Raw genomic sequence first — 9880 nt, 5'->3', positions numbered from 1 at the left:
AACCGCTCCCTATTCTTTTACAGTTTCATCTAGTATCTGTTCCTGGTTACAGGTTCTTCTACCCTTGATTATCAGTATAATCGCTTATGTAGTCATTTATCACTCTGAAATCCCCTGAACCCTTTACTTTTATATTTATCCACTGTCATTTCAGTGGAATTTTGTGAGGTAAGTAAATGATCCACTCACTCATCTTAGACTGGTGTACTCCTTAAACATTGCACTTGGAAAATAAGGCACCTATATTTTACACATTGGGTTGGAAAAGGAAGTTCCTAACAAGGGGGCATAAAACACAATAGATTAAGGATGTTCAGAGTGCCCTAGAGATTCTAAAGGAAATAGCTGGGAACCAGGAATAAAATGTTCAGGGCTATTTCTTTTTCAGAAGATAAGGTTAAGATCTTTATTATTGTTATAAAATATAGATGCAATGTTTTCTGCTTCAGTACTCCAGTTTTCTTTGAATGTTAGCCTTCTATATTATTCATAGCCTCTGGCTTTAACATGTGAAAGTGCTATTTATGTTTTAAAGCTCAAAAAATAATGTGAGCTTTGATGATATCAGTGAATACAGCCTGCTCTTGATTGAACCAGGTTCCATAGGACACAGCTGCGGACTACTAAAAAAGTCAGAAATTATATATTTTCATTTCTTAAGAAATAATTTATAAAATTGTATTTAATAATAAGTCAAAAAGTTAAATGTTTTTAAATGTAAAAAACAAAAATCCAATCAGGAAAAAATCTTTTTGATTAAACTCTGCATAATCTGTTACCTTTACTACAAAATACTTTCTATACCTACTGAGAGTTAATTAAAAGTAAGACTTTACACAAGTAAAATTTTGAACACTAAACTTGCATACCTTGTCTAGTATAGGAAAAACAGTACTTGCTCACTTAAAATATTCTCCGAAGGATATTGAGTCTCCCTTAAAACTGTAACATGAGCTCACTGGATTGGTAAGAGTTTAACCCTCCTATATATGTGTGACAGACATAGATATAGAGATGTATATGGGACATTTCTTTTGCTGCTCAGCATTCTAGTTGTCTATACCTACTTTTTCCTCGAGCTGCAAACCACAAGCCAAAAAACTTGATTCACTGACTCAAAACTAGACGCATTCTAAGTCCTGGTATCTCATTTTAGTTGTTAACATAACAACTCTTTCCTCCTAAGACAGGAGAGCAGAAAACAGAAGCAAGGCCCTACATCACAAAGTTTTAAATGTTACCTTCATTTTCTGTTACCGAAAGCATGCATCTCTGTTTTCCCTTATGCGTATCCCTAGACAGCAAGACTTCCACGTAGATGGCTTTGTTATTTCTTATTTGAATTTATCACTGTCCTTCACTTTGTCTTCCTGTCTTCTTATAAACACATCAAAAATTGTCTATTTAAAAAATCTTCCCTTGGGTTTCCCTGGTGGTTCAGTGGTTAAAAATCTGCCTGCCAACGCAGGGGACACAGATTCGAGCCCTGGTCCGGGAGGATCCCACATGCCGCGGAGCGGCTGAGCCCGTGTGCCGCAACTACTGAGCCTGCGCTCTAGAGCCACGACTGCTGAGCCCGCGAGCCACAGCTACCGAGGCCCTCGTGCCTAAAGGCCGTGCCCCCACGATAAGAGAAGCCACCGCAATGAGAAGCCCGCGCACCGCAACAGAGTAGCCCCTGCTCGCCGCAACTAGAGAAAGCCTGCGCGCAGCAATGAAGACCCAACACATCCAAAAGTTAATTAATTAATTAAAAATATCTTCCCTTTAATTGTTCTACACTTTTGAGTATTATACTTTTGAGTGTCTTTCTTCTTACTCTTTCAAATCACCTAACTTCTTTGAAGGACAATGTGTATCTATTCTGCTACTGGGGAGAAAAAAAACAGCAGAAAACTATGTATCCACACTTCCCATTAAATGTGCTCCAAATTGAATTAATCATTTCTCTGCTCTGCCAACTGACTTCCCTTGTCCTTGGTTTCTTTATTTTTGTCTTCATTGTTCTCTCAATTACCCAAACTTCAAAATCATGAGTGATGTTCTCTTCCTACCCCCAAATCAGCAATTCTTACATATGTTTTCACCACAGTGTCTTTCCTATCCATCCCTTTTCTCCAGTCCCACTGCAGCTCTCTGACCCTTCCTCCATTCATACTTTATTCAAATCTTATTCCATTCCCTACCCATTGGTTAGCACTAGTCTAGATGCTTTGGGTGACAAGGAGATGCGTCAGATAAGAGATCTTTTTGTACTAGATTATCTCCCATCTAGACTCCTGAAGATCCTTGATTATTTTTTCCCTACCAACCCCAACTTCTCCCTGGTCTCTGACTTTAGTCCCACCAATAAAAATCCACCTTTTTTCATCACTGAAAATTTATTCTTATTCTGAAAAATAACTCCAAATTCTGTCACTTCTTTTTCCCCCAGTTCTCAAAGTTTTCGACTTGCCTTTCCAACTATCATCTCCAAACTACCTTTCCACCTCCAGTTCCCCTACTGCCCTATCAATAACCTAAAGACTACTCAGACTGGCATCCTCACCTATGCCTATATCCCCCTCACCTTCCCCATCCGTCTTTATTCACATCTTTCTCTGCATCTATCAGCTTTTGTCCTCTGTGACCCCTGACAAAATTCCACCCATCTTTTTAGTGTCACCTCAAATGCCAACTATGCCTTGGAAATTACCTTAATCTCTCAACCAAATATGGCTTCCCCCTGCTCTAAATCCTCACAGTGTTTTCTTTTAGTACTTTTACACGAATATTGCTTGCAGTGTAGTTTTAAGCTTTACTTACAATGCAGTTTTTAAGACTCACTTACTGATCTTCACATCAGTCACAAGCCTCACACATGCAGTGGACAGCCACGTATTCAAGACTTCTGAGTCCTGACTGACTTAACATGTGAGACTCAGTTTCCTCAGCTGTAAAATGGGGATAATGACACCTTTCTAAATACTTATTGTCAAGATTAAATGAGACAGATTGATAATATTCAGTGTGGGCCATGTAGTTGACACATACAAGTTTTTGTTTACTCTTGCAAATATGGTGAATTAAAAACATAGGCATTTGAATTATCCCAAAGTATTTGAATATTATGACATAGATTTTTAAAAAGTAAAACAATGCCCTATGTTTGCATCTGAATCAATTAGGTTAGAGAGAGAAAAGAAAAGCAGCTAGACTTTTTGTTTAACCTTGCATTAATCCCAATAATCCATAGATGTTAAGTTTATTGCTTCTTATTCGCTTCCATTCTGTGAAATCGTTCATGTGCTTTGCTTCTTTTGCCCAGGCACTAAGCCATAGATTCTGTCCAATTCCCACCAAATTCTGCCCCAGGTAAGTGGCCACATTCAGCCATACCCAGAGCCAGCCGAAGGCTTGGAGGTACTTCAGAATGATTGAGAACTTCACCTAAAAGCAAAATTGTTTCAAAAAAAAAATAAGTTACTCTACTTAAAAGTCACACAAGCTAGATTTAAATCCTGCACTGACATATCCTAAGCTTTATGATCTTGGTCTAAGTTACTAACTACTCTAATCCTCAGCTTACTCATCTATAAATTGGAGAAATGCTAGTAGCCACCTTATAAGTACAAGCAAAGTGCCTGCACAGTCCTGAGCACTTAAAAATAAAAGTTGAAATAATGTTAGTTACTATTATTAGTAAACCAGAATATACATAGCTAAATAACATGTAATCCTAATTCGACACCACTATAATGTCCAACTGTTCCATTTAATTCAATTTCTTCAAACTATCATATAGCAACCTTCCTCAAACTCAATGAAAAACATATGGTATTTATTAATAACATTTATATTTGAGTGGTTAGTAACAAATAACACTAGTTATTCTGGTGCTTACCCCACCAACAGGGACCTTTTCTTTTCTCACTGAGAACTGTTTTCCTTGATCCAATAAGGGCCTGATAAAGCAAGACGATGTACATTTTTTTAGGTTTTTAGATCAACTAAACATTTTTTTAAAAGTTAAACATTCTCAACCACTTTGCTGCACACTCTTCTGCTTCATTAACAGAGACCTGACTTGCCGTGATAATAACAATGTTCCTTTAATCTTCTGGAAGGGAGATCGTTTATTCTTTTTTACCCCATATATTTTAGGGCCAGGGCATATTGTATGATTTTTTTCACTGCTTCTTCTAGATAATTATCCTTCAAACTTGAGCCAAATCCCTAGATTGTGTAAGACAATGCCATCTGGCTGTACCATAATCTGTGCCTCTGCATCTACTCACCTCCTGTCCTATCAGAAGACTAGCATCGGGCTAATTCGTCCCACTTCGTTCTGTCACCATTCTGGGTGATGTCACAGCTGACAAGGACAAATGTATTAAACTCAATCTCTTTTCACCTTCATGACCTTCATAATTCCAGAGTCCTGCATCTGCATTCTACATTGGCCATCAACTTTCACGACCGCAAACCATGAATCTTATTACCTGGAACTAATCCACCTTTGAAAACTTGACTCCAATTGTTTCAGTCCCTGGCCATAACATAACCTTTTCTATTTCTAAATTGTACATTCAGTTACTCTCACTGTATTTGGTTTTTATTCTACCTAGACCCCCAGTTCCCAAATGTAACTTTCTATCATCCTTGCCCCCTAAGATGATTAACGATCCTGGTTCACCTGGGATATTCCTGGTTTTAGCACTGACTGTCCCACATCCGGGAAACTCTCAGCTCCAGGCAAACCTAGGCCCTGTCTCGATTCCTTTTATTATCCAACCTGTACTCCATGATTACCATGTCATCCAAACTGTGGTGACATTCTGAACTTTTAACAGCTTTCTTTCAATTAAATTTCAATGTTAAAACTTTGTCACACTTGCTGCCCATCTGCGGAGTGCTGCTTCAAAAGATCACAGAGCCCAGCAAACTGGCTCCACCATAAATTAATATCTTCCTTCCACCCAGGTTTTTATAGTGCCCAGAAATTCTTGCATCTCTCTCAGAAGGGGCCCCCATGTCCTACTTGATGGAGAAAGTCAAAGCAGATAGGGAAGTCAGTCACCACACTTCTATTTTTATCTGCATCTCCACCCAGCCTTTTCTAATTCTCTCCTGTAAAAAACAAAGGTAGTTTTCTCCTCAGATCTAAGGATAACATTATGAGCTGAATCCCATTCTGCCCCATTTTCTCAAAATACATTAATTAAATATAGCGTTTCCACACTTTCCTGTCAATGACACACTTGACAGTGTTTTTGAAAAATGCAGATTATAAGATTTCCCCTCTAGAAATCTGTCTTTTAAACAAATGATGCAAGGGATTCTTAGCTTAAGACAAATCTAGGCGACTCCGAATTGTTTCCTCTCTTTTCTAATCTTCATCTTCTTCCTTTCTAGAGACTCCTTCCCTTCAGCCCACAGAGAACTCCACATTTTTCTCATCGTATAATTAATACCATCACCACAGAAATGATTCCACCCTCAACTCTATGTTCAGTCACTATCCTACTTCTTGCCTTCTTTCTGTAGCCAAACATTTTTCTGCCAAACCACCTTTTTCTCCTCTAACTTTCTGGCACCTGGCTGAAACGGTTTCCATCAACGGGGCCTTGATAAAATAAGTACAATATTTATTGCTGTATTCATGGGATACTTTAAAAATTATTTCACTTAAACTCTCCATGGCATTTAACATCATTGACCATTCCCTTGTGGAAGAGACATTTCCTTTTACTTCTCTACCACCACACATTTGTGTTTTCCCCCACCTCTCTGGGCCTCCATTAGTTTCTGTCTTCCTTTAACGTTTGTATTTCCTGAGGCTCAGCTCTAGTCATTATTTCCTTTCTATGCTCCACACTCTTTTCTGAGCACTCTCATCCATTCCCAGTTTCAACAACCTTCGTCTTTGTGGGTGACAATCACACGGATTTCTCAAGTCCGTACCTCTTCCTTGAGCTCCAGATCCATACAGTAAAAAACCTACTTGCCACCTACTTCGTCTCTGCTTGATTATCTCAAACACGCCCTACACGAAACCAGTTATTTCCTCCCTCCTCAAAAGCTTTCTCTGGCCACGACGCTTCCTCTGTCTCAACATTGACACATTTCCAACCAATCACCAAGTAGCTGTCAATTCCTCTGGAACTGTGTTACTGAAGAAATGTTTGGAAAATACAGAATGGCACAAAAGGAGCAAAGAGAGAAGGGAGAAAACAGAGGAGGACAAGCAGAAGCAAAATACTCACAATGCTATATTCCAGAGATATTTGGTGCTAACATGCTGGTGAGGATTGCTATAGTCTTTTCTCTATATGTGTGGTATCATAATTCAAATGTTGCTCTCTAACAAGTCTTAATTTAAAAAAAAAATTTACCCATGGTCTTTGTAACTCATCCGATCTCCTACACGAAACCAGTTATTTCCTACCTCCTCAAAAGCTTTCTCTGGCCACGACGCTTCCTCTGTCTCAACATTGACACATTTCCAACCAATCACCAAGTAGCTGTCAATTCCTCTGGAACTGTGTTACTGAAGAAATGTTTGGAAAATACAGAATGGCACAAAAGGAGCAAAGAGAGAAGGGAGAAAACAGAGGAGGACAAGCAGAAGCAAAATACTCACAATGCTATATTCCAGAGATATTTGGTGCTAACATGCTGGTGAGGATTGCTATAGTCTTTTCTCTATATGTGTGGTATCATAATTCAAATGTTGCTCTCTAACAAGTCTTAATTTAAAAAAAAAATTTACCCATGGTCTTTGTAACTCAGTATTTAATGTACCTCAAATATTATTCTATTACAGCATTATATTTTGTCAAATGGCAACATAATATTTTATCATTTTACTATATTAAGATTTATCAAAATCAAAATTTATACGGGTTGCAGATTTTTTCTGCTTTAATTATTGCTGTAATGATAATTCTCTTTACACATCTCTCATGGTCCCTTGTAGGGACATAGGAGCATGAGATATGCTACATTCTAAATCATTTGATATCTCTAATATCAAACTGACCTCTAGAAATTCTAAACTGAGGTACATGCCCCCATTTCTCCACATTTCCCATTTTGTTTATCAGAATAAGAAATGGCTATTTGATCAGCCCAGTAGTTCTTCCCTTTCCATCTCTGGCATTAGTGTCAAGAAAAATTCTGTGGGAGGTTGCAGTACATGCATGCCCTTTGTAGGATCAGCTTTACCATCAGGAAAAGATACACTATTTAACAGACACTTTCATTGGAATAGCTCCTGGTATATGATTTGGGTTAATTACTGTCATCATCCTTCAAGCCCTTGGCATGGCTTCTGTTTGGATAAGCAAATTTAGCATTGGTGTCAAGCCAAAAAATTAATTCTTAATGTAGCTGGATATAAAATGCTATGAACCCAACTGTTAAAAGGGAATTAAAGCATCCTAATTAGACATGACTAAGAAAGACCAATAATTTACTGGCCACTGCACAGGAGGGTACTGTTTTTCCAAACTACAATGTTAATTATCCTTTTTCCACAAAAGTTCTGCATTTGGTCCTGGGCACTTTGTTGTGAATAGCAGGTTTTATTTGAATTTTAAAAGAGCAAATTTTTTTTTGCTGGTAGAGAAGTTTTAAAAATGAGTTTTGCTCTGTCCTTCAGAAACCCTTGGGAAAGTTGGCATAATACCGGTCTGCATATTTTTGTATAAAATATATAAAATTAACATACTGAAACCGTTATCCCTGAACTGAGCATACAGTTTGCAAAGTATAGGGTATGTATGGGAGGATTAAAGTGATTAATAGAGTCGGACATGAAAGCCAGAAGGGGGCAGTCTAGATACTAAAATAGCATTTCCAGTTTATTTTGGTCAGGAAAGATAGTAATAAATATTTAAGGAAATAAAATAATATATACCATATAAATTTAAACCAAAAAATGAAAAACAAAATATTGAAACAGTTCAACTTATTTTAGTCCTCATTTGAAAACAAAACTAACATCATAATGTAATTCTAACTCTTAAATTTCAAAGGGAGGGGCTCTCAGCCATTATTCTGTCCAACTTCCTTTCTACCTCCCTCTTGATGGGTAGTTAGTTTCCCTGTGAACCCTTCCATGAGGAAGATTCATTGTTCTATCTCAGTACATCCCACTGTAGAGAGTCTCCATTGTGAAGTTCTTGTCTGTTTGTATCTTCCAATCTCTAGTCTATCTTAATTCTGCATAAATTGGAAATAATTGGGTAAGGTTAAAAAAAAATTAGGTTGAAAGTCAGGAAAATTTTCTCCATGTAATGTTATCTTACCAAATAGTAAAGCAGATAAAAAATGATGAAAGCTAGACTAGGAATTGTATAGAAAGTAATAAACTAGGAAATACATGGAAGTATAGGCAAAGATGCACATATTTTGGAGAAATGAAAATAGGTCTCTGACCTCTCAAACAAAAGATAAAAATGATATAATTGCCCTGCCTAAAAACAAGAAAAGATTGGTATGTGGGGATTCATGGACCTCCAATAACATTTTTATCACAGTCATTAAAAAGTAAGTTTGATGCTGGGTTCTGTTGACATGAATGTGCCATAGAATTGAGGTGATCTTTTTGATGTACTCTACTAAAGAAGTAAGTTTCAGCATGCTGGCTTCTATTTGAGCTGCCAGAACTTGAGAAATGTTTAGAAACCAGTTCTGTAAACAAATGTTTATAGGGATTGGAGTTCTTTTTTCAAGGAGAAATTTTGTAAAAGTGGTTCACAAAGACTTTAAGAGGTTCAATTTGGATATGACTAACCGTGACTTATAAATAGAAAAAATGATTTATTACAGAGGAAAGGGTATGATAATGTTTATAACAATACTTATTGATTTTTAAGATTTAAGCCTTAAAGCAAGCTACTTATTGAGTGTACGGTGAGACTATACACAGGTGAAAACTCTCTTTATAATTTAGAGATTTGAAGATCCCACAGCCCAGAAATTTCAAAGTCTGTTTCAGTGTGTTTTTTGCTTTTCTTGGATATCCTTAAAATCTGACACTCATTTAAATGAAACTTATTGTTATAATGGTAAGAAAAATAAAATAAAATAAATGATGGATTAAAAGTTCCCTGAGTGTGCTTTCAGTCTCTAGTTATTTATTCATCCATTCAAAGTACTTACTGAACACATGCTATTCAGTGTTTAGTTGAAATGTGTTATGTAGATGGCAATAGAAGAGTGAACAAAAAGACAAAAATTTCTGCTCTTATAAAGCTTATAACCTAGAGGTAAGAGAAAGACAAAATAAAAGTAAATAAGTATATTTTCCAGTATGCTGATAATTAGTAAAAATTATGGGGGGAAAAGCATGGAAGGGGTAAGAAGTATTGTGGTATAAAATAGGGTGGCTAACTAAGTCTTCATTGATGAGGTGACGTTTGAGCAGAAGACCTGCAGAAGATGGGCAAGCAAGCCATATGGATATCTGGGAGAAATATGCCCTAAGCATTGGGATCGGAACGTGCAAAGGCACCAGGGGAGGCACATGCCTAGTCTTCCAGGAATAGCAGAGTCAGTCTTGTTGCAGTAGAATAGTGAGATGAGCTTTAGGAGGTTCTGAGAAAGGTAAACAGGTCCAGGTCCTCCAAGGCTTTATAGGTCATTGTGAGGACTCGGGATTTTACTCTCAGATGTGAATCCTTTGGAGATTTGGGGCAGAAGAATGACATGATCTGACTCATATTTGTAAAACAAACCACTCTGGATGTTATGCTGCAAAGAGACTGTACAGGGCAAGGCTGGTGGCAGGAAGACCTGTAAGAAGACAATTATAGGGCTTCCCTGGTGGCGCAGTGGTTGAGAGTCCGCCTGCCGATGCAGGGGACACGGGTTCGTGCCCCGGTCCGGGAAGATC

The 9880-nt window shown here is 37.6% G+C and overlaps 1 protein-coding gene across 1 annotated transcript in view; it reads right to left on the bottom strand.

The window, feature by feature from the left end:
• LOC103084410 (putative ATP-binding cassette sub-family C member 13) overlaps positions 1-9880 on the bottom strand; it is an 81144-nt gene that overhangs the window by 21777 nt on the left and 49487 nt on the right. The window contains exons 17-18 of the mRNA XM_007454284.1: positions 3884-3944; positions 3210-3429 (exon numbers count right to left, since the gene is read on the bottom strand). Of these exons, the coding sequence (XP_007454346.1) occupies positions 3210-3429; positions 3884-3944 (281 nt within the window). The remainder of the gene's footprint in view (positions 1-3209; positions 3430-3883; positions 3945-9880) is intronic.

This window comes from Lipotes vexillifer, unplaced genomic scaffold (genome assembly GCF_000442215.2).
Source record: "Lipotes vexillifer unplaced genomic scaffold, Lipotes_vexillifer_v1.1 scaffold729, whole genome shotgun sequence".
NCBI lineage: Eukaryota > Metazoa > Chordata > Mammalia > Artiodactyla > Lipotidae > Lipotes > Lipotes vexillifer.
Note: the sequence above shows the minus strand (reverse complement) of the source record. Positions and strands in the feature narration are given on the sequence as shown.